Raw genomic sequence first — 27,782 nt, 5'->3', positions numbered from 1 at the left:
ATTTTGTTTTTTATTTGCGGTGTTTAAATGTCGATTCCTTTTTCTGATTTATTGAAATATGGTGGGATTTAATTTGTTGAAATTTACAGGTATGCCATGAAGTATGTTTATGTTGTGATTTATTTAATATATGTTGAATTCTTGAATTTTTGATAACATAAATGTTGATATGTGATTAAGATCTATTTTATGACTTATTATTCAATTAAGAAGTATATTTTTCTTTTTTCTTAGTCAGCATGCGCCTTGCACTTGCCAGGCGCGCGCCTCGCCTTGCGCCTTAGGCTCCAAGACCCTTTGCGCCTTGGGCCTTTAACAACACTGGGTAAAATATAAATAAAAGAAAATGTGGACATTTACTTCAACTAAATAAATATAAATATGTTTTAATGTATACATGTAAATATGTTGTAATGTATACATGTTGGAACTGAGAAGAGGGGGAGGAATTGGGCTACCCAAGTTTTAATTAAAACCTAAGTTTCATGAGGCGTGCCTCTCACCTCAGTGCCTCACCATGTAAGGTGAGGGCCTCGTTGAAATTGCATTGCCTCAGCCCAGGCAAGACGCTGAACTGGCGCCTTAAGGCGCAAGGCGCCTAGGCACGCCTTTAACAACTATCATTCGGAGGGATTTTTGAATGTCGGAGTTATCTAGTTTGCGCGTTTGTGTGGGACCCCCCCCCGGGGCATACGAGAAATTTACGTCTTTTAGCCCAAAATGTTATTTTGGGCTTTTAATGGGCTTTTACCTATGACAACAATTGCTCTCCACTCTTTTATCTGAGTTTCTCAGATGGAAGAGTATGCTGTGTCGTGGCTTGCCGTTATTTTTTTTGATAGATTATTCTCACACTTTTTGAGGTTCTGATTTCAAGTTATTCTCACGCTTTTTGCGTTTCTCATTTCAGATCATTTTCATGCTTTTTTGCGTTTTTGATTATGTATCATTCTCATGTATTATCATTTTTTTGAGCCGTTCTCTAGCCCTCGTGCTTTGGTTTTTAAACCATTCTTACACGTTTGTGCTTCGGTTTTTTGAATTGTTCTCAAGCCCTTGTGCTTTGGTTTTTTGAACCATTCTCGCGCCCTCGTGCTTCAGTTTTTAAACCATTCTCACATGTTCGCGTTTCGATTTTTTGAACCGTTCTCACGCTTTCGTGCTTCTGTTTTTAAACATCTGCAAATGTTCGGGGCGAGTCATTCGTCAGTCACCACAAGTGACCTGTAAACATCTTAACGGTTTTTTCATTAATAGTTTTGCCACGTGTTCGAGGGGCGAGTCTTTTTGTCTATTGACATTATTGACCCTTGGACATCTTAATGGATTTTTTATGTCATAATGTTGCGGCTCCCTAGTTTCGTGTGTATATGCTTGCTGGAATCGTAAGCGTAATGCCTACGTCCGCAATTAAAAAGAATATCCATATTTTTTTCGCAGTTCGGCATATTGCCTACGTCTGCAATTAGAAAGACTATCCATAATTTGTTTTTGCAATTTGGCATAACGTCTACATCCGCAATTAGAAAGACTATCCATAATTTGTTTTTGCAATTTGGCATAACGTCTACATCCGCAATTAAAAAGAATATGCATATTTTGTTTTCGTGATTCGGCATAACGCCTACGTTCGCAATTAGAAAAAATATCCATATACATATATATATATATATTGCGCACTTATTGTCTTGCTATGTATTCACAAATTTTCCTTCGAGGGCTCAAGACATTCTTTGCCTTCGTTTTTATGTGTAAAATTTTCGACTTGGTGCTCAAATAAATTAATTCTCCCTTGCCCAGATTTATTTTTCCAGCAACCCATATATGAGTTTTCGAATTCTGCTTGCTTCAGCCATTGCTTTTGCCTAATGAGCCGTATGATTATTGCACCTATTTCTTGCCCAGTAAAAGGCTATTCTGCCCTAGAATCGACAAAATCAGAGATCTTTGCTCCAGCGTTTTAACACATTCCAACGGCTTCTGCGCTGCCTGAATTCCATTGGTATCAATGCATGTATTGGTGGGTTTGTTCTCATTACCAATCAAGAGAAGAAGGATTTGGGAGATCTGGTTGGGGCTGCCAACGCCAAAAGCTTTGAACTGGTCCAGCATTAATTCTGGGGCATGACCTTTGATCTCTGAGAAAATCAAGTTGGCTTCTTCCAGCGAGCTGGTCTCAAACCTCTCTCTCTCTCTCTCACACGCACTCACCCTCTCTGCAGAGAGATCATCTTCTTTCAGAGTTTGCATTGCCCACATTCAGGGTTTGTTTGAAGAATATAACTTCTAAGTGATGGTGAATCGAAGTCTAGAGAAGATGGCGTCGGTCATTGCCCATTTGAGGCTTCTGGTTCCTAGCAAGGTGTCGGAGGATGACAAGCTTGTTGAATATGACGCTCTGTTATTGGATTGGTTTCTTAACATTCCCCAAGACTTACATGGGGGGGATCTAAGTGAGACAGTTCAAGAGTGTTATGAACTTTCTGCTGAGTATGAAGGGTGGGTTAATCCCCACAAGCTGGAAGTGCGGTAATGTTTTGACAAGTTTGGATCCATAGACGGATTAATGTTGAAAAAGGGGGGATTTTGCTTACGAGAACTTCAACAATAACTGAATCAGACATTGAAGAAATTATGAAAAGACTTGTGGGGGAACTGAAAAAATCTGCCCAATAAGTCTTTAATGCTCTTAAGAATCAAACTGCTGATCTAGTTTTTACTACTCACCCACCGGTCTCTCGCGACCGTTGGTCTTCAGCAGCCGTCGCCACTGGTCTTCCTCGAGACCACCACCTTTGGCACCTACTCCCACCACAATTGTGCTTACCATCATCATTGGCTGCCACCGCTTGCTTCCGACGCCACCAAGTTCGCCGTCGGCTTCTCCACCATTGTTGTCGCTGCCCATTGTTGTTTCGTCACGGTCGCTGCCTTTAGTCTTCCATGACTGTGCTTAGCTGCCAGTCTCTTGTGACCATTGCCTTCACTGCTTGCTTCCATCATGTCCATGTTCATCAGTGGCTTCTCCTTCCGTCTAGCATCGTGATCGCTGTTGTCGTGGCCATTGACACACCTCTTTTGTTGGGTTTGTTCCCCTTTTCCAATCAAGCTTCTAGAAGCTTGTCTTATAATGTAATATAATATATGTATATATATGCTTAATAGCTTTTTCTTCACCTCAGCTTCCATGAGAAACTATCATATGTAATATGTATATATATATCATATGTAACTCTTGCTTAGCTTGCCTTTCCCCAGTCAAGCTTCCTCAAGAAGCTTTAATATGTAATATGTATATATGTAGTGTCTCCCTACCCTCTTTTCCAATTTTCTTTCTTTTCATTCATTTGTGTATAAAGCAAAAATTGGAAAAGGAAAGAGTCACAGGTGCAAAAAATATTAAAGAAAGGAGCATAGCATTAATGAGATTATCACATACGTGTAATGTCTTCTTTCTTAATTGATTTGATTAGACTTCTTGTGGCTTGAGATTGTGTGAGTCTCATTGTAATACTTTTAGGCTTTTCGTACGACTTCTCACATACGGTGCTAATTGTTGTTGTCAAGATACAACAATAAATTTATTTGACTAGAAATGTCGTCGTCAAGTCACGTGAGTATGCAAGGAAGAAAATAGTCCGAGGGTGCAGAAAGATCCCCACGCAAACACTCGGATGCTTAAGTTAGACATTGAATATGATAAAGATTGTGTTGAAATCAGTATCAAAGGCATCCCTTTTCAGGAATGGGTGCCTGCTTATTTATAGAGAGATATAGAGTAATCTTAATTAATTCGGGATTAGAATTCTTACAGATAACGTTTATTTTAGCCTTTCTTAATCTTGTTAGGATTATGATTTTATAAATGATATTTATCCCAATATTCCAAAATCCTTTTAGAATTAAAATTCTTTAAGGATAACTGTTTTTTTTTTTCTTGGAATATTCAGAGGGAGTTTTGAATGTCAGAGTTATCTAGTTTGTACGTTTGTGTGGGACCCCCCACGTACGAAAAATTTATGTTTTTTAGCCCAAAAAGTTATTTTGGGCTTTTGCCTATGACACAACACCTGGTTAACTCAAGAAAACCCCTCAGGGCCTTTATCGTAGTTGGTTTGGGCCAAGCCATCATGGGTTCTACCTTTCTTGGATCAGTGCTGACCCTATCCCCTGATATTAAATGCCCAAAATACTCCACCTGACCTTGACCAAAGGCACACTTAGACAAGTAAACCTGATAACCTTAAAGGTGGTTCTTAGGTGAGCCAAGTACTAGTCAAAAGTAGGGCTGTAAACAAGTATGTCATCAAAGAATACAAGTATAAATTTTTGTAGGTAGGGTTCAAAAATTCAGTTCACGAGGGACTGAAAGGTAGTTGGTGCATTGGTGAGCCCAAATGGCATCACCAAAAATTCAAAGTGTCCATGGTGTGTTCTAAAGGCTATTTTGTGTATATCATTAGGCTTCATTAGTGGTAGCTCAAGCATAGGTCAAGCTTAGAGAAGATTTTGGCAAGATGTAGCTCATCCAAAAGGTCTTCCACAAGAGGTACGGGAAATTTGTGTTTGATGGTCATGGCGTTAAGTTGGCAATAATCAACACAAAAACGCCATGATCCATCCTTTTTCTTGACTAATTGGATTGGGGAAGTAAAAGGACTTTGGTTAGGTCTAATGAAAGATTGGTGTAGCATCTCCCTAACTATTTTCTCAATCTCTGTCTTTTGGATTGGAGGATAACGATAGGACCTAATGCTAATAGGTTCAGCATTAGGTTTGAGGTTACTAGCATGTCAAACTCTCGGGTGGAAGGGTTGTGGGTTCCATGAAAAGGTCCTCAAATTCTACCTGCAATTCATCAAGAAGGTGTAGTTGGTGTACCTAATCAGATCTCCCTAGGGGTGCGCTGACTAGTAAGTGGTATTCCCCTTGCACTGCCTTGCTGTTAGGGCTTTCCTCCATTGCCACAATCGAGAACAATTGTGTCAGCTGGTTCCATTTACTCTTGAAGACCCTCTATAGCCTTCTTCCAGTAATCATCTTGCAAGTCCCAGCTTCTTTTCCTCCGGTGAGAGTCATCTTCCTCCCTTCTTTCTCAAAAGTGACCTCCATTCGATTGAAGTCAAAAACTTATGGGATTCACCCCCTTCATCCAATTCACCCCTAGCACTATATCACAACCACCCAATTGTAGGAGTCTGAGATCTGCCTCCAATTCCTCCCCTTGCATCTCCCAACATAAGCCATTACAAGCTGACTTACCACTCTGTTTCCATTAGACACTGTCACGCTCAAGGGCTGGGTACCCGTGAGCTGGCATTTCAACCTCCTAGCTATGCTTTCATCCAGGAAACTATGGGTGCTCTATTAAAATCATTAAGCTGCAATCCTTCACCCTTCCTTTTACCTTGATAATCTTGTTATTTGCTACCCCCTTCAAAGCATGAAGTGAGATCTCTCTATTGTCTTCCTCCCCCAATTCTTCACACTCACCTATTTCTTCTTCTTCCAACATTTCCCCATCCTCTCCTTCCAGAAGCAATAGTTGTCGTTTGCACTGGTGTCTGGGATAATATTTATCCCCACACCTAAAGCACAAGCTAACTTGCCTCCTTTGCTCAATTAGTTTCCCTCCTTATGGTGTTGTATTGTGGCTTGAACTTGGTCCACCCAAACTCTTCACCCCTGTATTTCCCTTCACTAACTCCCGGTTATTACCTTTTCCTCCCAGACTAGATGTTCCCAAAATCACTCCCTTCTCTTATTGCCATTGCTTCCTCATCAAAGCTTCCACTGCCATCTCTTCCAATCGAGCACTCTCAGTTACTTGCTCCACTGTTCTGGACCTTATCATTTTAACCACGGTCCTAAGTTCATCGCTGAGACCACTCATGAAACTGGAAACAAAATAGGCCTTCAAAAGATGAGGATTGTGGTCGATCATTAAAGACCTCAGTTCCTCAAACCTTCATTGATAGGCCCTCACTTCTCCAAATTGTCTTAGCTTTTTAAACTCCTTAATGACATCCATCATACTCCTTTCCCCAAAATGCTCACACAATTTTTCAGAAAACTCCTCCCAAGTATAGTTTCCCCATGTTCTAGCCCAACCTTGAAATCAGACATCCACTACCTCATTGAAGTATGCCATGGCTATGGTTACTCTCTGACCCAATTGAGCATCCTCTCACATTTCCTCAACCACCATCTGGGATTGGTTCTCTCAAACACAGGGATCTCCATCTGGGGCATGGGGAACCCCGGATGATGAGGGTTGGCATGACCATGCCTTCCCTTGTCCATAACTGCTTCTACTTACTCCTCTAGATCCACCTCAATTTTAGAGGTCTCATTCACACGATTCATCCTATTCTCCTGTAGAATAGGCTTTATTCTCTCCCTAGGAGGAAAATCGAGAGAAATCCTTGTCGAATTTTGGTGAGTAAACATCACCATGATTTACAATTGTGCTCCCATCTCCTCCCACATCTGAGTGAGAGCTCCATCCAAACGCCATTCCAACCCTTCTATTGAACTCTCCATCTTGCCAATGATCGCTTCGTGATTTCGTGTAGACCCAATCTCCAATTGATCGTCTCTGTTATGGAATTCTATCATAGTCGAGCTGACTTGTTGCATTTGCAATTCAAGATTCTTCATGCGGGTTCCCTCTGCCATAGATTAGATTTCCAAAGAGTTACAACTAAGAATTGAGCTCTAATACCAAAATTGTCACTACCTAAGCCTGACAATTGTTTTGTGCCTAATTCGGTATGAATTAGGAAGGCATAGAACAGAGTTCAGAAAACAATTGTAGAATGAGAGAAATGAAAAGAGAGGAGAGAGAGAGAATGTTGAGGGAGAAAACATAATTCTCTTCAACATTCTACATACCCCAATCCACGAAGGTCATTGGGGATTTATACAAGGTGTCGGAGGAGTGGATCCCTGCTGAGGTGGATTTTACACTCTTCCACGGTTGTAACAAGCTCTCACTACACTATAACCACTTGTACATGGCTACAAACTAACACAACAGAAATTACAGCAGTAAAAAAAAAAAAAATACCATAAACCATAGCCTTACTCGTGACAGTAGCCTTTTTCAACTAGCCTTGCGTTGTACCGTTTAATAGTTCTATCTGCTTTTAATTTAACAGTGTAGACCCATTTGCAACCAACTACTTTCTTTTTCTTGGGATGCACCGCAATCTTCCATGTTTCATTCTTCTCCAAAACTCTTATCTCGTCTTTCGTGGCATACTCCGGTTCTTTCCCTTAAAAAGTATCATATACTATTTTGGGTATTTCGATTGAGTTCAAGGTGGAGAGAAAACTTTTGTGTTGGGAGGATAGTCATTGTGAGGAGATGAAATTAGCTATAGGATGTTGGGTACACTTTTGTGTTCCTTTTCTCCAAGCAATAGGAAGATAGAGATTACAATTTGAATTAGTATCACAAACAACAGTATTGTTAGTTTCAGAATTGAACAAGTTCAAAGTGTTTACATTATTTAGGCTTGGAGTTTATTCTTGGACTTGCTTGAGTGGCTATGAGGGTTGTGCTTTTCTTGAATACTGGTTTAGTGGCTTTAAAGGGGTATGGATTTGAACATATTCACTGGCATTAGCAGTGTCATTGGCAGGTTTAAGAAAATTTGCAGTGTCATTGACAGGTGCAAAGGCATTGGCAGGTTCAAGGACGTTTGCAATGTCATTCATAGATTCCCAGACATTGGCAGTGCCATTGGCAGGTTCAAGGATATTTGTAGTGTCATTGGCTGGTTCATGGACATTGGCAGGTTTAATGTTGACAGTATTAGTTGCTGCAATGTCCTTTGTAGTAGTGATATCTGCAACCTATTTAATTGTTTCTGGGATGATAACATTGGGAAGGGTTTGAGATGATGATAATGATGATGGTGGTTTATCAAGAAGGTTTGCATGTAGCTCTAGAAAGGAGATAGAACCTAAGCACACATCCTCGTCTCTAGACTGCTCCCCTTGAAGATGGGTGTGAGGAGATCTATAGAAAGGTTTTTTTTTTTTAAGTGAAAGAAATATGTATAAATAGAACGAAAACATCTGTACAAAACACAAACTAGGGCATACCCTAGAGACAAAATCACATAAATGAAAACAGACACACAAGATCCATACATGACTGGATCATAAAAACACAAAAGGAAAACAACGGAGGTACATCAAAAAGAGAATAAAGAACAACTCCAGAAGAATACATCTCCAAGGTGAGGGGTGCTCCAATGCACGACATCTTGATCAACAAGGAGACCAAGAACAAACAATGAACTTGAAGGTAGCCCCAGAAGAGCCACCAACAGACAATGAGCACAGAGAGAAAACCTAGGACCAAAAGGATGAACATGTAAGTGTCACCAAGTGGCCCCAGGACACATCCAAGAACACACACTCAGGGCCATAGCTGTCAATATAGGGACCTAAGCTAGGAGTGCTGATTGGCAAGGAGCCGCCAGAAATGTCATAGTGCACAGCTCTGAAGAGTATGGAGAAAAGGGATAGTGACCAACTATGCCCACACGACACACTGGATATGATGGGCGAGCTAGTTTGCAGACCGCTCACAATCACGCCAACACCGGTTGTTGCGCTCACACCACAAAAAATAGACCATCACCTACAAGACTAAACGATTAGCAACCTGCCAAGGATTTTTTCCTTTCCATCGAGCCGCCGCCCACAAGCCCCCCGTCTCCCATCGACGCCAGGGCCATGCAAACCTCTTTGAACGCTGGAAAAAGGACACCACCTGCCTATAATAAAAACAATCAAAGAATAGATGGTTGTGTCTTTCGGAATCTGCCCTGTAAAGAAAACATCTATTGGGAAATGGAAGAAACAGGTTAACATGGTCAAGAGTATATAATCGTTCCCTAATTGTTAGCCATAGAATAAATGAATGCGCAGGGACTCTATACCCAAACCACACAAGTCGATACCAAGGGACACGATCTCACTACTCTAACAACCCTTGTAAGACAGACTTAACAGAGAAGGCGCCATCTTGAGCTGGGGTCCAAACCAGCACATCATGGTGACCAACCCTAAGGGGCCTGGCATTCGGTGTTGGATAAACTCTAGGCATGGAGGTGTCCAGTCCGACGGCCACGCCCACCTATCATCGACAATGATGTCGGAGACACGGGCCGTAATCGAGATACCAAGCCGCCGGGGGAGTTGATAGGAGAAACAGTTAACAAGGATCCCAAGGGGGTGCCACTTATCATACCATAGAAAAACACGACTGTCGTTCCCCACCTTCCACCCAAACTTATCTCTGACCACATGCCGAACAAATAAGAGTTTCCTCCAGTACCAGGGGCACGAATGCGGCACTGGGAGCATCCACAAGCACTTGTTCTTAATCCGAAATGTGTGGATCCATTTTACCCACAAGGACTCGCTCTCGCCTGACAAGAGCCTCCAGATTAACTTTGTCAGCATTGCCTGATTCCACAAATAAAGATGCTTTAATCCAAGACCTCCCTGCTCCTTGGAACAACACACATCACGCTATGTGACCTTAGCTTTGTGGGAATCCTCCATTGACCCACTCCAAAGGAAATTCCTGATGATGCACTCTAACTCCTTAATCACCCGCTTGGGCAACAAAAAGACAGACGCCCAGTACATATATATCGTAGCAAGGACCGAATGAGCTAGTTGAAGCCTACCTCCAAAAGACAACGACCGACTGCGCCATTAGCACACCCGACTCCTAATTCTATCCAAGATGGGCTTACAATCCCCATAGGCTAGCTTCGTTGATAAAAGGGGGACACCCAGATATCTCATGGGGAACTGACCTCTGCGAAATGTCGAAGCAAGGAATAGACTCTCTCTCAAGGCCTCATCCCGACAGGGCACAAAGCAATCACTCTTTGATGGGTTAGCATGCAGGCTAGACATCAAAGCAAATTTTCCCAAGCATTCCTTGAGAATTCTAATGGAAGTAATGTCTCCATGAGAGAATAATAAGAGGTCATCAGCAAACATGAGCATCACCGACCTAGATTGCTCACACTGCCAATGAAACTTGAAATCGGGAGACTGGATGTGCCGACTGACGATACCCTGCAACACTTGCATGACCAACACAAACAGATAGGGCGATAGCGGGTCTCCCTGCCTTAGGCCCTTACCTCCTTGAAAAAACCCATGCAATTGGCCGTTAATCTTGATTGAGAAGCAAGGGGTGGTGACACACTCATGAATCTAGCCACAGAACCTAGGCGGGAAGTTCATCAACTGAAGGATATCTAATAGGAAATCTCATTCAACTGAGTCATAAGCCAATGTGAGGTCAACTTTCATAGCACATTTCGGCTGCCCTTTATGAAGATGGTACTGATGCACTAGCTCCTGGGCCAGTAAGATGTTATCTCCTATCGATCGGCTTGACACAAAAGTTGCTTGGGACTCATCAACCAAGTCTGGAAGCACTGTTTTTAGCCTATTAGCCAAAATCTTTGAAATGATTTTATAGACAACATTACAACACGAGATCGACCTAAACTGAGTTGGGGACTCCGGATGAGACTCATGGAATGTGACATCAAAAGAAACATAGGTGCGTTGACTAGAAGGATCATAACATTTGTAACCCTTTTGCTTGGGGTTCCAACAAAGAAACACTTCTTGGGGTTCAAATTTTGATTGTTGAGTTTTGTGAATATGCAAGAAAGCAACCCAACCGAATACTTTTGGGGACAAATTTCTAGTAGACACAATGTTTGGAAAATGGTTGGACATGATATGTATAGGACTATGATTGGCTAGGACTTTACAAGGAAGATGATTTATGAGATAAATGGCTGCTAGAATTGCTTCCCCCCATAGGAATTTTGGAGCATTGGACTGGAAAAGAAGTGCATGAGTGACTTCTAGGAGATGACTGATTTTCCAGCTTGCCACTTCGTTTTGCTATCGGGTTTCAACACATGAAAATTCATGAAGAATACCTTCCTTGATAAACAAAGGAAGAGAGATTTTGATTGAGATAATCCTTGGAATTATTTGAGTGAAACCATTTTATTTTTGTTTCAAATTGAGTAAAAATAATTTTTTGGAATTGAGGAAGCAGTGAACTAACTTTAGATTTGTCTTTCATTGAAAACAACCAAGTAGTCCTAGTACAACCATCAATAAAAGTGACAAACCCCATTGCTCCATGAAGAACAAGAATTTTTGCTAGCTCTCAAATATTAGAATGTATCAAAGTAAAAGGCTGATTGCATTTCATTGAATTTATAGGGAATGAAGTACGACAATGTTTAGCAAATTAACACGCCTCACGCTAAAAATCTATCACAACCATATCTTAAACAACAATGGAAACAAATGTTTTAAGAGAGAAAAAGGTGGGATGACCAAGACGAAGATGATGTGCCTAGATTATTTATTTATTAAATGTGGTTAAAAGGGACTTGAGAGAAAGGAGACTAGTTTCCTTTTATTCGACCATTGCTAAGATCCTCAACATAGTACAACCCATCACACACACTAGCAAATCCAATCATCTTTCCCAATAAAAAGAGAGAAAAAGATGGAAACAAATGTTTTAAGAGAGACAAAGGTGGATGACCAAGACAAAGATGATGTGCCCAAATCATTTGTTTATTAGATGTGGTTAACAGGGCTTGAGAGAAAGGAGACTATATTCGACCATTGCCAAGAACCTCAAGGTAGTACAACCCATCACACTTTGGCAAATCCAATCATCTTTCCCGAGACTTGATCCTGAAACACTCAATGAGAGTCAAAAAATGTTATTTTGCAATGGATTTCTTAAGTAATTTTTTGGACAAACATAAGATTAGTTGAAAGGTTAGGGATATGAAGGACATTTGTAAGAGATATGGAAGGGGTAAGATGAAGAGTTCCTTGCCCAGAATATCTGTGGGAGAACCATCAACTACAGTAATTTTTTGGTTTCCTAGGGTTAGTTCATATGAATCAAAGAAAAAGTTTTCATGAGTCATATGATCAGTTGCCCCTGAATCGACAACCACCCATCTACCTGTTTTAGTCTGTGATGCATTAAAAGAATTAGTCATGAGACACATACCACTTTTGGCCACTTTTTGCAAGAGAACAAGAACCTAAAGTTTTATCCAAGGATTCAAGAAGACATCTCAATCTTCCTACGTCTTCTTTGTTGAATTTTGTAGACTCTTCCTTGTCTAACTGGGCAGTGTCAACTAGTGATTGCTCTTTACTAGCCACATTAGCTTGGCTATTTACTTTGCCCTTTAATCCTTTTGTTCATGCCAAAACTTGAGTGTTACCGTGTAGTTTAAAACAATTCTCACGTGTGGCGAGGTTTGTTGCAATAAGTGCACCACAGTCCATCTTTGCTAGACTGTTTCCTTGATTTAGCTGGTTGCAAATTATTGTTTCCTTTATTCCCTCCTTCTCCAGGTCTACAAGAGATCATTGCTGCTACCTCTTGTATATGAGGTTCCAGCATAACACCTCGTCGACTCTTTTCAACACGAACAATTGAGAAACATTCATAAAGAGTTGGTATAGGAACTTTACCAAGGATTTGAACTCTGATATGATCATACACAGAATTCAATCTTGCAAGAAATTCAAATACTCGATCATTTTCGAGTAATCCTTGAACCACTTGAATGTCATGGCTGCATTCCAGTTTCATACCATGGTTGTGATATATTTCTAGCCAAAATCCAGTCATCTGGTTGTAATACTTGGTGACGAACATCCCCCCTTGTATAGAGGATTTATACTGTTGATTGGATTTTGGCTACTGGATCATACTTAGAATTGTAGATCTTTTTCTTTCGGGCCAAGATTAGTAAGATGTTCCATCTTCCCTCTTCCTTTGAGAAAACCTGACGCCACTATAGGTAGTTAGTCCATCAACCTAATATAGAGGATTTATATTGTTGAAGTCGCTTTCACTTCTTGTTGCGGTGACAGTCGTAGGTGAGGCTCGCAGTTCACCTATAATAGTTGAGGTAGAATCCTAAGAAACTGTTGACATATTGTAATGAAGAAGGGAGAATGATTAAGAAAGGCTGCAATGACGGCACAACTCCAAGTATGTGATGGTGACAATGAAGGATAAAGAACGACAATGAAGGCCAAAGAGACAAAGAGGACCGGAAAAGAGAAAGGCAATCAAGGATGGAGAAAAATAACCTAGAAACATGGCTTTGATACCATGTAATAATTCTTTGAATTCTTGTATATTCAGCATAGATTTTAAGTCATATTTAAGGTGAATCTTGACACCTTCATAAGGAAACTATCAATCCATCTTCTAAGAAAACTAGCTATTAAGGAAGCTTATACAATTAGGAAACTAACTAATTAGGCAGCTAATTAATACAGAAAAACTGTAAATTCCATATCTACATTAGGAAATATAATCTTCTTTATTCTATGGTGAGCCCATTACCCGAGTAAGTCTTCCATGTCCATCATTCAAACACCTAACTTAAGGCAATCATGCCCTAACTTAAAAGCCCCTAAATTAATGCATACAATTTGTCAGCAGTCCCCCTTAAGTTGAGGCAGAGATATCTTTCAAACCAGCTTGCCCAAGATAGTGTGAAAATATTATTTGCAACACTTTTTATTGGAATGCCAGCAAGCTGTTCTCCTGTCTTCACATATAGGTAACAAATAGCCCCTTTATTCAACTTCTCAAACAAAATATTTTCAATATGCATTGTTTGATCATATTGGATTGGATTGTGGGCATTATTGGATCTAGTACCTTATTATCACAAAATAGTACAATAGATCTTTCATCTATATATCCAAGTTCTTTCCACGGGATCTTCAGCCATAGTGTTTCACACACTCCATGATCCATAGACCTAGATTCAGGTCCAGTACTAGATCTTGCAACTACTTACTGCTTCTTCCTCCACTAGTTTGATAGATTGCCTCCTACAAGAGTGCAATATTCTAAGGTAGATCTGTTTGTGTCAGAACCTGTGTAATCAACATGTGCCTTTATGTTCACATGGTCATATCTAGAAAACGTCAATCCCTTTCCTGGTGAAGAATTCAAATAGCAAAGTATTCTATAGGCAGTTTCCATGTGTATCTCTTGTAACAAGTGCATGAACCGTGGATCATAGTTGCATCATATGTAATGTTTGGTCAGATATGTGATAAATGGAGTAATCGACATGCTAACTGTTGATATATTGTTTTTTTGTAGGAGTTATAATGACTTGTAAGTTTATGTCCTGTTTTTGAGATTTTAAAGTAACTTATGGAATTTTTGGGTTGGAAAAACTGAGAAAAATAGCTTTAGGCCAGAATCAGTGAAACTGACCCACTGTATATAAATGATCCATGGGGTGATTTGAGGACCAATGGATTGCAAGGGTGGGACTTGGTATGATAGAAGAGAATTAGAGAAAATAATAAATTGAAATTTTGAAGGTCTATTTCAAATAGGGTTGGGATATTTCAAAATAGGCTGTTGAATTTCTGAAAATTTGGGAAAACACTGCACTGCCTATTTTGAAATAGAATGTTTGACAGTTTTGCTATTTTTTGTTTGACAATGGATTGAAGACCCAATCATGGACCAAAGTTTGTCGGGTTCAAAACATGGTATTGGCACATTATTAGCGACATAATGGATGCCTTAGAATGTACTTTGATCATTTGATGGGTTAAACTTTGAATTAAAGTGGGTGTTTATGCTTAAGTGTGTGTTACATCATTGTTGGGATAACTTGTTGGCCAAGGGCACTAAAGCATCTAACCTTTAAATTCTAACCCAAGGTAAGTCCTGATTTGTGCATGGCTTGCCCTGATGGAGAATCTCTGGTGAGAATCTCCAATACGAGGACATCCTCAAGGTAGTACAGCCCTTCACTCTGCATTGCTTTCTACCAATCATAAGCTTAGGAGAATAAGACGAAAGGAGGGGACCACTTACAAAGATGATTTTGGGGCTGCAAAGGGGCTGATACACCTGTAAAAGAAGGGTTATTGGGGAGCATATCTCTGCAAAAGGGGGATGAAGGGTTTGATTGTCTGCAAGGGAAGAAACCAGTGAGAACTTGGCTTGAGAAATGACCAAAATGACATTAAGAAATGGAATATCTCGAGGATATAATAGTCTCTGAAGGGTCTGATTGATATGTGCCTATAAGAAGGGGTTGTGACTGGCTAAGGAGGGCTTTGGACGTGTCTGAACTTGTGTGAGGTGTGCAGAGTTGAGTTTTGAGAGTTTTTGAAGTCCATGAATATGCTTGTGAGTTAGAGATTGACCTTCCAATTCTTGTTTGGGCTTAAAACACTTCTTGTATATCAAGATCCACCGTTCAAAGTATTATATAGCTCTAAACTTCATCACTTGGTAAGTCCACCCATCATTTTCATGTGCATAGCATATAGAGACATAGCATTCAATGGTTATGCACATGTAATGTATATTTACTTATCTTGCTTATTAAATGTCATGTTATGGCTTTTTGGGTTATGTCCTAAGATGAGAATACATGTGGAAGGGCTACCATCTTACTAGGATTGTTGGTTTGGCATTTCAAGATGAGAAACCAGGGGCATCTTGAAAGAGTGGCCTGTCATCGAGAAGCCTTGCAATGGTTTGGGATACATTTTCATGTCTTGTGTGCATGTTGAGGTACTAAGTGTTAATTGAGTCTTGATCCTCAAAGGGAGTGTATATATAGATGTGACATGCCACCTCACAGAGCTGGTACTTAGAGAAGCATCATGGAGATCTCAATCCTAGAGGGAGAGATTATGGAGAGTTACACGTCATCTCCTGAGGCTAGAACTTGGAAAGGACTCAATCCTAAGTGGAGGGTTTCGAGATTCACATGGTTGATCCCTGGACAGATGCATTGGAGATTCACATGCCACCCTAGAGATTGCCACTTGGAGATTCACATGGATACTCATCCCTAGAGAGAGACATTATGAAGATTTGGCTGACTAACGTGGAAGTGAGCTGTCGTGTCACCTCTGCTTACATAATCATGTACCTGCTACAGTTTTATCAGTGAATTGGTTTTGTATTATTTACAAAAACCTTAAATCAGTATGTCCTAATCTGTTGCATCCCTTGTTGTATCTTGGTGCCACATGCATTTTTATTTTGTTTTGTATGGTTCTTATGCATGGATAAAGATAATGTATGTGTATATATATGTATATATTAGAGACATAATAAAATTGTAATTTTGTGACATTAGAAGAAATGAATAACTCAGAGTCAGTTGTATTATCCACTGAATCCCTTTGGAATATTGTAGGGTTTGATGTTCTTGGTGGCTTCCCCTTGTATATGTTGACTTGCTGGAAAGACGTCCTACTGAGTTCCATTTTTGAATGGTTATTTTCTCTGCTGATCATGTAAATACTACTTTTCAGGTGTACTACGAGATCATAAAAGCTTTTATCGAGAAGGGATTTGGGGCATGCAATTTTGAAAGAGCGTATCATGTAGATCAAGATAACTTTGAAAATTTTGACTTGCCCAATAATTTAAGGAAGCTTTCCTCAATGCTTGATGACATGACCAACAGTGGACTTCAGCGTTTTGCTGAGATACTGACAGGTGGCTCAATTCAGTTTGAGAAGACCCGATGGAAGATGAAAAAGATCATCAGAGACTGTCTTCCAGAAATCGATGGAAACTGGAAAGGAAATTGTGAAACAAATATTGCTGAACAGCTAAGTGAGCTTCTCAAGAACTCACACAAATTCCAAAGAAATCTTGCTAACCTGTTGACTCCTCCACCCCCTTCCTATCATGCTGCTGCTACTAAGGTATTGGATGGACTTGGGGATATGCCTTTTGTAACCGTAAGTGCGATGCATCGGAAACTTACGGGCATCCGGGGATATGTGCCTCAGTTGTATCCATTGAAATCTGGATGGGGACGAAGCATTTTAACTGATCGAGTGAGGAAAATTTGTACAGAAATGTTATCAAAACTTAGCGAAGAGGATGAGCTGCAGGAACCACTTGCTAAAGCTATGGCAGTCGGAAGCTTATCATCTAGTCTAATACAGGGATGTCCTTTTGTACCACAATTTTGGAGATTCTCACCAGAAATTGTAGCCTTGCAGAATGAGATAGCAAAGGCAATATGGCTTCTCAAAGAGGTGAGATTCCCTGAACTGAAGATTTTGCAACTGCTGCTGGACCCAAATGCTGAGTTATCAGATAGAAGTTTACGAAATACCATAAGGAACCTATTAACAGAGTATCTTTTTGAATGTGGTGATATGGACAGTATTCCAGACTATTTATTTGAAGCTATTAATATTATCAATAGGACATCTCAAAGTGCTCCTTATAGGTTTTTCTCCGAGGGGAATATAGCAAAAGAAGTAGAGTCCGTACTGTGTGTGAGTGCTCAGTTAAAGCAGATTTTGTGGGACTTGCTTCCTGAATATGAGTTTGACAATGATTTTGCGGATGCATATATTGAAAATCTAGAAGAAAGTTGCTCTGATGCTTATGATGAGGACAGCATTAATGAAGCCGAAGAACAGTTATTCTCTGAAAATTCTTTGTTTCATCCCAATGATCCTGAAGACAACATAGAATTTGTTGGGGAGACAAATCTGGCCAATTTGATGTCACCTGGCTCTACAAGTGGAAGGAATGAAACATCCTCAGGTCATGGAAGCAACATAAGGTTAAGAACTGACTCTTTTGAAAGAGTTGAAACTGTGCATTCTGCAAAATTGGATTTATTAGATACCGATGCTTCTGCTTCTGCTTTGTATTTTAAATTTGACAATTTAGATAATATGGAAGCAAATCAGATTGATATTGGAAGTGCAAGGAGACCAGAAATGAGTGACTCCCATTTGCTTACATGGAGAACTAATGGAATTGGCTGTGCTTCCCATTTATCCCCACATGCAAGATTAGATGTGAATCACACAGACAGACAAGAAAATAAAGTTGACTCAGAAAAGCTCCAAATTTCTGTTTGTGAGGGGAGCTTTTTGCATGACAATACAGGGGCAAACAGGTACCTTGCTCTCCAAGAAGCCTGTGACAAGACAAGTCTAGTCTCTTACCATCTCATTGGTCGTGTGCTGGATGAGTTTGCGAACGTGGGAGGCTTAGATTTAGACTGGACTGATGTATTATATCTCAGAGGCGATAACTCGATTCGAAAAGATTCTGAAGGTACTTGAAATACTTCTAATGCACTTTATTTAGCTGTTGCTTAGTTACAGAAATAATGAAAAACGTGCAATTGTTTTTTATTGCTCCTGTTATTCTCTTATATGTATTTGCTGTCAATTGTTTTGTTGCTTATTTTTTAATTTATTTTTTTGACAAGTAATTATATTTTTTATTATAAAGAAGAAATTAGAAAACTGTTATTTTATGCATTCTGTATTTCTCAGAAAATTCAATATTATGCTATGTGTAACATGTTTTTCTGACGACATTATTTATGCATTTGAACAGAAAAGCATGACAGTTAAATTGTATTAGTTGTCCGTGCGATAAATGGAACAGGAATTCTGAGAACTAATGACTGCATATTATGTTGCTATAGCTTTTTCCTCATTGCATTTTTTGAATAATGTTATTTACATACACTCAGGACTATATGTATTTGTCGTTTAACTTGTACTCTGGGAATGCCCTTTTGCTGTTTCATGGAAAAATTCTGCATTTTTGTGGTACACGAGACAATAACTTGCACAGGGTAGAGTGGGAATGGATCCATCATAGGCTTCAGTTCTTCCTAGTGCAATTAGGACATACTAGATACTGCTGTTTTGTGAGAAATTTGCAGTATCTGGATTTTTTTGTGGAGGTTGGATTAATGCGGCTTTGCCTTCTCTTCATGAGTATAAAATAAATAGGGGGGGGGGGGGGGGGGGGCGCTTAAGTTTTAATAAATATTGTGGTTGACATAACACCGATATGACAATAATTTTGAGAACTACACATGATAGTTCAACTTCCTTTTCCCCCTATTTTAATAAATGATAGCACAATAACCATGAAGAAAAACAACGTACCATGCTTTTATCCCCCTATGTGGGGCTAACTACATAAATTCTAGCTTTCCATGGCCTCATCTTTTGTAAGGTCCATATAACTTAACATTGAACCTAAGTGTCCACCCTTCCCCAACCCCCCCAAAAAAAGAAATTATTCCTTGGTGCCCTCCTACCTCTTTTGCTAACTACTTGTTCTATTCCATCCACTCTCTTCACAAGAGCCTCTATTGGTCTTCTTCTTAGATGACTAGACTATTTTTATCTTGTCTTCCGCATCTTATCTTTAATGGAACCACTCTGACCTTATTACAAAACCTCATTTCTACTTTTATTTTTTCTTGTTATGGACACACATCTATCTTAGCATCCTTAGTTGGGTTACACATATTTTGCTCATGTTGACACTTCATTTTCCAATATTATATGCTGCATAGTTCTTATAAATTTTCCTTTTACCTTCAATGGAATCTTACTTTCACATAAAAAGTTAGATGCATTTTTCCAATCTTGTCTTAATTTTAAGGGTAGCATCCTCCTTAATCTCCCCATCTCTCTCTCTCTGTGCAACTGATTTAAGATATTTTCTTGGTATGACTTGATCATCCAATTTTATCATAACATCATCCATATAGGTACATTTCATATATTCGGTTAGCACTCTACTTAAATTTCAAGTGCTCCTCTATCTCTTGAACTTAGCATTCAGGCCTCGTCCTCCATCAAAATTATGTCATCTACAAATAGCATATACATGACACTTATTCTTGCACTTGTTTAGAGAGTTCATCCATTACTAGGGCAAATAGGTAAGAACTTGATGCAAATCCTTGATGTAATCCCGTTGTGATTGGAAAAGCCTCAGTGTCTCATCCACATGTTTTGACACACGTCTTTGCTTCAATTCAAACTCCTTTGTTCTATAAAACCCTCCATAGCAAGTAACCCGAAGAGAAAATCTAATAAAGTTCAATCTTCTATACCTACATTGGAGTTTTTATGTAGCCTAAAGAGTTTGGATTGAATTTATGGATGGTTCAAAGACTCTTCTAACTGTAGAGATGAATGCCCCCAAAAGAGGGAGTGGGCTGTGAAGAAGTTATTTCTGTGAGCTTGATTACTTGCATAAAGGAGAGTACTAGGAGCACATCATAGCAAGTGCTTCCCCAACAAAGAACACACAGAACCCAGGAGCTCAAATGCAACAATTCATGGTTATGTTTGCTTGCTAGAACTCGATAAGGGGTTCCCCTGATTTTCCAGCTAGAGAGCACGTAGAACCAATCCTACAGAGGAACAGGACTAACAGGGGACGGGCAACTTCGGAGATTGAGGTGGATCCAAAAAAGGAGTTAGCCGGGTTGATGGACAGGGGTCGGGAAGGCCCTGTAAATCATCAGCACCCGGGGTTTCCGATGCCCCAAATGGATATTCCCACCTTCGAGGGAGTCAATCCTCGATGGTGGCTGAGGAAATGCTTGAGAAAGTTTGAGTGGTATGGTGTTCCTAAGAGGCAGAGGGTACCCCTGGCTGTAGCTTATTTCAATGAGGTGGTTGATGCATGGTACCAGGGAAAGATTTACACTTGGGAGGAATTCTCTGAAAGGTTGTGTGAACGGTTTGGGGAAATAAGTATGGTGGACGTGGTAGAGGAGTTTAACAAACTGAGGCAAACCGGTAATGTGGAGAGCTACCAAAAACGTTTTGAGGAGTTGAGATCTCTCATAATCCAACACAATCCACACCTATTAGAAACCTACTTTGTATCGAGTTATCTAAGTGGCCTTAATGATGAGCTTAGACCAATGGTTAAGGGGCTGAGGCCTCAGTCAGTGGAGCAAGTCTCAGAGAATGCTAGGCTACAAGAGTTGGTGGTAGAAGCCTTAATGAGGAAGCAGAGGCAGTAAATGAGGGGAGTGGTAGTAGGGTCATCTAATGTTGCTGGAAGACACCCCAACCGAGACCTGATAAAAGGAAATAGTGGGGTGAGATGAGTGGTAGGCCCCAACCCAGCTCATTTTGGAGAGCAACTGAGGGAACAGAGAAGACTAGCGGGATTGTGCTTCTGATGTGGAGAAAAATACCATGTGAGACTTCAGTGCAAGAGGCAGATACTACGGCTAGAAAGAGATGAGGAGTCTGACCAAGAGGTAATAAAAGAAAAAGGTGGGGAAGGGCCAAGGAGGACAATGGAGAAATATCCATTCATGTCCTGAAGGGGGTAACTAACAACAAAATAATTAAGGTAGAGGGGTAGATTAAAGGAAAAGGCCTGATGGTCTTAATTGAAAGTGGGAGTATCCACAATTTTCTAGATGAAGGCATGGTCAAGAGGCTTAGGGTCAGCTCACGAGTACACCACCCTTGAGTGTGACCGTGGCCAATGGCCAACGGGTGATGAGTACATTGGCTTGCACTGGGTTTTGCTGGGAGATGCAAGGTGAGCAATTCGAAGCAAACCTAAGATTGTTACAATTGGGGGGATGTGATGTAGTATTGGGGGTTGATTGGATGAAAGGAGTAAGCCCAATTAGCTTCGACTTTAACTGAATGGAGGTGTCATTTGAAAAGGAAGGAAGAAGGATGATATTAATAGGAGGTAAGGAGGCTGGAACATGCAAAATGATAATAGGAAAAAGATTGCAGAAGTTACTTAAGGGGAAATGGAGTCAGTTGACAAACCTCTTCTCCATTGTAATAGTTGAGGAGCTCCTAGGAGGGCACAGAAGTGCCTACCTAATTGTCAGGTCAACTGAGGAAACCCCTGACCAAGTAAATCACTTAGGTTGTATTAATGAATTGCTGGCAGAAGATAAGGACCTTTGCATGGAACCCAACTCCCTACCCTGCCTCCAGATCATTTGATCACACCATTCACCTAAAGCCAAATACTGAACCCATTAATGTGAGATCCTATCAATACCCTCCACTTCAAAAGAATGAAATAGAAAGAATGGTTAAGGAAATGTTTCGACAGTCCATTATTAGGCCTAGTCAAAGTCCCTTTGCTTTTCCTGTCTTATTAGTCAAAAAAAAAATATGGATCATGGCGATTTTGTGTGGATTACTGTCAACTTAATGCCATGACCATTAAGGACAAATTCCCTATACCTTTGGTGGAAGACCTCCTAGATGAACTTCACTAAGCTCAAATCTTTTCAAAGCTTGATTTGCGTTCAGGGTATCATCAAATTAGGATGAGGCCAGAAGACATATATAAGACAACCTTTAAAACCTATCACGTGCACTTTGAATTCTTGGTAATGGCATTTGGGCTTACCAATGCGCCAACCACCTTTCAATCCTTAATGAACCGAATATTCGAACCTTATCTTCGAAAATTTATCTTTGTATTCTTTGATGACATACTAGTCTACAGCCCTTCCCTTAGCCAGCACCTAATTCACCTTAAGACCACCTTGGACATCCTCAAATCTAACCAGCTTTTCATTAAGAAATCTAAGTGTACATTCGGTCAAGGGCAGGTGGAATATTTGGGGCACATTATACCTAAAGGAGGGGTCAGCACTGATCCAAAGAAAGTGGAGGCTATGGTGTCATGGCCGAGGCCTAATTCAGTAAGATCTTTGAGGGGGTTCCTAGGATTGACCGAGTACTATCGTCAGTTTGTAAGAAATTACAGAATCCTTAGCAAACCATTAATGGAGTTATTGAAGAAGGGGAACTTCAGTTGGAGCCCTGAAGCTGAGGGGGCCTTTGAGAAATTAAAGGAATCCATGAGTGATGTGCTGGTGTTAGGGCTGCCCGACTTCAGTAAGCCCTTTATCCTAGAGACAGACGCATGTGGGAGTGGTGTGGGGGCAATCCTCGTGCAAGAAGGGAGGCCATTGACATTCTTAAGCCAAGCCTTGGGCCCAAAACATTTGGGGCTTAGCATATATGAGAAGGAGTTTCTTGCGGTGTTGATGGTTATAGATAAATGGAGACATTATTTGGAAGTGGGAAGGTTTATAATTAAAACGGACTACGAAAGCTTGAAGTTTCTATTACAGCAGAAACTTCAAACACAGTTGCAAAGAAAAGGCATGGCCAAGTTGATGGGCTTAGACTACTCAATACAATACAAGAAGGGAAAAGAAAATGTGGTGGCCAATGCTCTTTCACAGTGTCATGAGGAGGGGAGTGCGGCAGCCATAACTACTATCATTCCCGAATGGTGCCAGTAGGTGATAGAAAGCTATGGAGGAGATGATAAAGTGAGAGAATTACTGGAAAGGGTGGTTGTGGGATCTGAAGTGGCCGAAGGGTATACATTGGCGGACGAAATGTTGAGACATCAGGGTCGGATTGTGATTGGGAATAATGAAGATCTCAAGAGGAGGATCTTACAGTCACTGCACGAATCTCCATTGGGGGGACACTCTTGGGTCCAAAACACTTACCTTCGGGTGAAACAGCTTTTTCACTGGCCAGGGGCTGAGAGCAGAGGTAAGAAAATTCGTGTTGGGTTGGGACATTTGTAGGAGATGCAAAACTGAAAATGTGGCCTACCCTGGACTCTTACAACCCCTACCAGTGCTCGAGCAAGCCTGGTCTAGCATCTCTATGGATTTCGTCGAAGGGCTGCTTAAGTCGGAAGGAAAGGACAGTATAATGGTTGTGGTAGACCGGTTCACAAAATTTACTCATTTTATAGGATTGGCCCATCCTTATACGACCCAAGAAGTGGCTAGAATTTTCATGGATCAGGTGGTAGCTTTGCATGGGGTTCCCAAGACAATTATCTCCGATCGTGACAAGGTTTTTACAAACACACTATGGATGGAGCTTATGAAGGCTTTGGGCACTAAGTTTTCAGCCTATCATCCTCAAACAGATGGTAATATCGAGCGGGTAAACCAGGGCTTAGAAAATTATTTGAGGTGTATTTGCATCAGTTGGCATAGATGGTTATCCCTAGCCCAGTGGTGGTACAACTCCAACCACCACTCTTCCTTAAAGATGTCTCCATTTGAGGTCATCTTCGGTTACAAGCCTCCTCTACTACCAGTTATAGGAGAACATCCCATTGCAGCCTCAGTAGAAGAGTACTTGCAACAGAGAATGGTGGTATTGCAACAACTAAAACAAGAATTGGCTATAACTTGAAATAGGATGAAGCAAGTTGTGGATAAGAAGAGAAGTGATAGGGAATTTGAGGTAGGGAAGAAGGTATACCTGAGGTTGAGGAAACCCCACCTGAAGGCTATTACTCAAAGGCCGGTCTCAAAGCTTGCAACTAGATATTTTGGACCGTTTCTCATATTGGAAATGGTAGGGAAGGTGGCTTACCGACTACAGCTTCTGGAGGGGATCCAAATCCACCCAGTTTTCCATGTCTCCTTGTTAAAGGAAATAGTAGGGTCTGAGCAAGTGAACCCTGCAATGCCCACCATCCCCGAGGAGAAGGATGGTATGGAAGAATCGGAAGCTATTCTGGATAGACGGGTAGTTCATAGCTAAGGGGTTCCACTCATTCAAGTACTGGTGAAGTGGCAGGGTGGGGTAACAGGTAGTGATACTTGGGAGTACCTACCTAGCTTATTCAAACGGTTCCCCAGAGCTGCCAGCCTCCTCAGCATTTCTTGAGTACAAGAAAGGTGTAAGGAAGGGGGAATTGTCACGGAAGGGGCCCTGGAACTGATGGCTCAAGCAGCTATAAGTCTTAGTTTATTTTTAGCTTACTAATATAATTTCCCTATTGCTGTAATCTTGTTATTTTTACTGCTGTAACTCCACTAGTGATATTAGTTAGCCAAACTGGAAGATTCCCCGCATGGAGGGGGAATAGAATAGGACAAAAGAGCAGTTACAATCGCATGGAGAAGGGATCTACTGTGGCAGCCTCCCACCTATTGAGTGTTTAAATATTCCCAAGCTTGCTGGGAAGATTACGATTGAATTGCATATCAGAATTGATTCTTCCTCCCGTTGCTCTAATCTCTCTCTCCTTCTCTCATTCTGCACTCTCGATCTCTCCCTCCCTCGCTCTGTTCTGTTTTGTGTCGGTAGAAACCACCTAATCCAATCCGAGCTAGCAGCATCCTAAATTCACAGGTGTGCCGTGACAGGCTGGTGGAGTCCTCAGATGGAGAATTTTGTTCAATCGAGTCAAGGAGGTGTTGCAGGCCTATTTAATGGAGAACAAGTGCTCATGTTGAGAATTTTGATGGTTGAGTTCAGCAAGTGCCTGCCATGGCAGCCTTACTGATGAGTGGAAACCCTGGCACAGAGCTCTTCCATAGAGTTATGGATACTCCATGAGTCTTGTTGTAGTGTATTGGCAATACATTGTGATAACTAAAAGGCTAATGGGGTTGACAAATGGAATCATTTGCTTAGCACAGCGATAGCTAGTCCTACCACATAGGCAGAGGCAATGTGTCATCACTTGGGCCATACAAACATGAAGGTGAAACCTTGTATTAGTAATTGCCTTGTATTTAGAGATGGAAAATGGACGGGCCGGCCTAGCCTGGCCCACCTCCCGCTTGGCCCACCCATTTTGTGGGCCGAACCGAATTTGGCCCGCGAGGGAGGCGGGCCGGGCAATGGAAAATGGGGGCCCAGCACGGCCCTATGGCCCTTAATAAATGGGCCAACGTGGGCTGGGCCATTTTGGTGGGTCGGGCTGCGGGTCACAAAGCATTGGCCCAACCCGACCTGTTTGCTACAGTACCAGGCCGGCCCGGGCTGGGAGCCGGGCCGATGGGCCGCCCAGCCCATTTGCCAACTCTACTTGTATTGATTCATGTTATATCTCATTATTGTTATAGAACTCATGATTGTAGCTCACCAGGAATTGGCATGCATCATAAGATACTCATCTTCTCTCCTTGTTCATGAAGCGCACACATTCAAGGACAATAAGTTGAGTACACTTGTTGCCTCTGTGTACGTGGTACAACTCACCTTTGCCTATGCAGTATGCCTTGTCCTCCCATGTTAGATGCCTTATTCATCCATTTCAGCAAGTGCCTCCCTGCACCAACCTTCTGAGGTGATATAAATGACTTCTTTGTAAGCTAAACCTCAGGACTAAGTATCAATCAAGCAAGGTATTGCAAACTCTCTTAGCTACGAGCCCTGACCTTCAGGACACTCATGGAACTTGACATGTGAAACTCTTTACCTGAGGCCCCATTGGACTCTTGTGCCACTTCCTAAATTTAGTTGATGTACCCTCTTGCAGAGTACTCTAGCTCACCATTGATGAATTTCATGTCCTGCCTTTGAATTATAGGGCAGCTCTGAGCATCCTTGGCTGAGTCAGACCTGGATATCCCTCCATGCGTGATTTGCAGGGACTTAATTAAGGTTTAGATGCAAGGTCTTGGATATGCTGGCCCCCTATTTTAGTTAATGGCCTTTTCCTTGATTACCAACTGGAAAGAGTTTCCCAACTATAGGAAGGGCTTATGGACAATCACTCTCACTAAAGGAGTATCAGGTGACAGTGAACTGCCTGCATCCTTTGGACATAGGCTTTCTAGACTTAACTCTGGTAGGGGTACCTGACCTTTGTTAGTATAACATTGACCACATTTATAGTCTTCCAACTTTCCTGTTCTCGAGAAAATCAGATATTCCTCCTTCTATCACTGTCTTTTTGGCTAGTCTTAGCACCTGACGTTCTTGTCTTGTAGCCTGTGCTCAATTGTATGTCATAGCTTGCAAGGGCACATGTTTACCTGATCATATTTGATTGTTTCTTTTATATTCTACAAGCAAAGTGTTGTATAAGTTAAGCTCTCTTCTACAAATCCATTGTATACATCCTTCTATGAAAGGCTTCTAGTACCTTACCTCACAAGAACCCTTAATATTGATCTTTTGTAAAAGTATATTGGATTTGTGTTTCCATGTAAAAGAAAAAGCTCAATGTGGTGGTTTTTTTTTTCTGTAAATTCAATGTGGTGGTTATAGAACTAACTATATAGCTGATAGTTACTTTGGCCTGATATTGAGGTGCCAAAATTGTGATGGATACCCTGTATCGGATTGATCATGGCTTTGAGTGAACTTATTATGATGATACCAACTGGTTTGATCTGGGATTAAAGGAGGTTAGGATTATTTTTCTAGTTGATTGTGTAATTCTTAGGAGTTTGCTGCTCCGTAGTAGGTTTTCCATCAAAATGCTTCTCAATTATGAAGTGAAAAATAATCATGTTTTCCCTAACTAATCCTTGTAGCTTAGATTTTACCAATGACTAATGAATTAGTTCTCTCTATGTTTCAGACATAATTCCCTTTTGTTTTTTACTTGGAAGGGATGGATTTAATGTATTCCATTATATGTACAGTTGGAAAAGAAGGGCACATTCCCCATGAGGGAGAGGTGCACGGTTTGATTATTGTTCAAGTTCTGGCAGAGCTGTTGGCTTGGTTTCCTGACTGGTATTTTTTCTTCTCCAGCTTCATCTGAGATTTCAGGCACTCACTTCTTTGTGCAAGGCTGTTTCTGTTATTTTATTTTTTTTTTCCCAATTTCAAAAATATGAATTGCATATTGCTCTTGGTGACAAACTTACCTGACAATCATTTTGCAAGTAAATGGAGTCCTTTTTTAGCATGAAAGGGTGCAACACAAGTCAACCAATAAGTTGCTCAAAAAATATGCTCTTTAATAACAAGTATGAAAAGAAACGAAGACTCATAACATAAAATCCTTTTAACTGCAAACGAAACTATGAAAAAAGAACTTTGATTCAGGCACATTCATCTCAAAATCCTCAAAA

At 40.8% G+C, this 27,782-nt stretch overlaps 2 protein-coding genes across 4 annotated transcripts in view; both read left to right on the top strand.

The window, feature by feature from the left end:
- The window catches only part of LOC127809643 (uncharacterized), a 71,890-nt gene that overhangs the window by 42,789 nt on the left and 1,319 nt on the right, over positions 1–27,782 (top strand). For 2 of the 3 annotated variants that reach the window (XM_052348601.1, XM_052348603.1), the window contains 2 exons: positions 16,432–18,211; positions 27,348–27,441. In XM_052348601.1, the coding sequence (XP_052204561.1) occupies positions 16,432–18,211; positions 27,348–27,441 (1,874 nt within the window). Of the gene's footprint in view, positions 1–16,431; positions 18,212–27,283; positions 27,442–27,782 lie in introns of all 3 variants that reach the window. The other variant, XR_008025182.1, reaches the window with a different exon arrangement.
- LOC127809644 (phosphoenolpyruvate carboxylase 1) lies at positions 1,668–16,420 on the top strand. The gene has a single exon (XM_052348604.1). The coding sequence runs from the start codon at positions 2,294–2,296 to the stop codon at positions 2,531–2,533; it is 240 nt and encodes a 79-aa protein (XP_052204564.1). The 5' UTR covers positions 1,668–2,293; the 3' UTR covers positions 2,534–16,420.

Source organism: Diospyros lotus, chromosome 9 (assembly GCF_014633365.1).
Source record: "Diospyros lotus cultivar Yz01 chromosome 9, ASM1463336v1, whole genome shotgun sequence".
Classification (NCBI taxonomy): Eukaryota; Viridiplantae; Streptophyta; class Magnoliopsida; order Ericales; family Ebenaceae; genus Diospyros; species Diospyros lotus.
Note: the sequence above shows the minus strand (reverse complement) of the source record. Positions and strands in the feature narration are given on the sequence as shown.

What these genes read in the sequence shown, in the direction of transcription:
- LOC127809644 (XM_052348604.1), top strand. Translation starts at nt 2,294, where the DNA reads ATGGTGAATCGAAGTCTAGAGAAGATGGCGTCGGTCATTGCCCATTTG.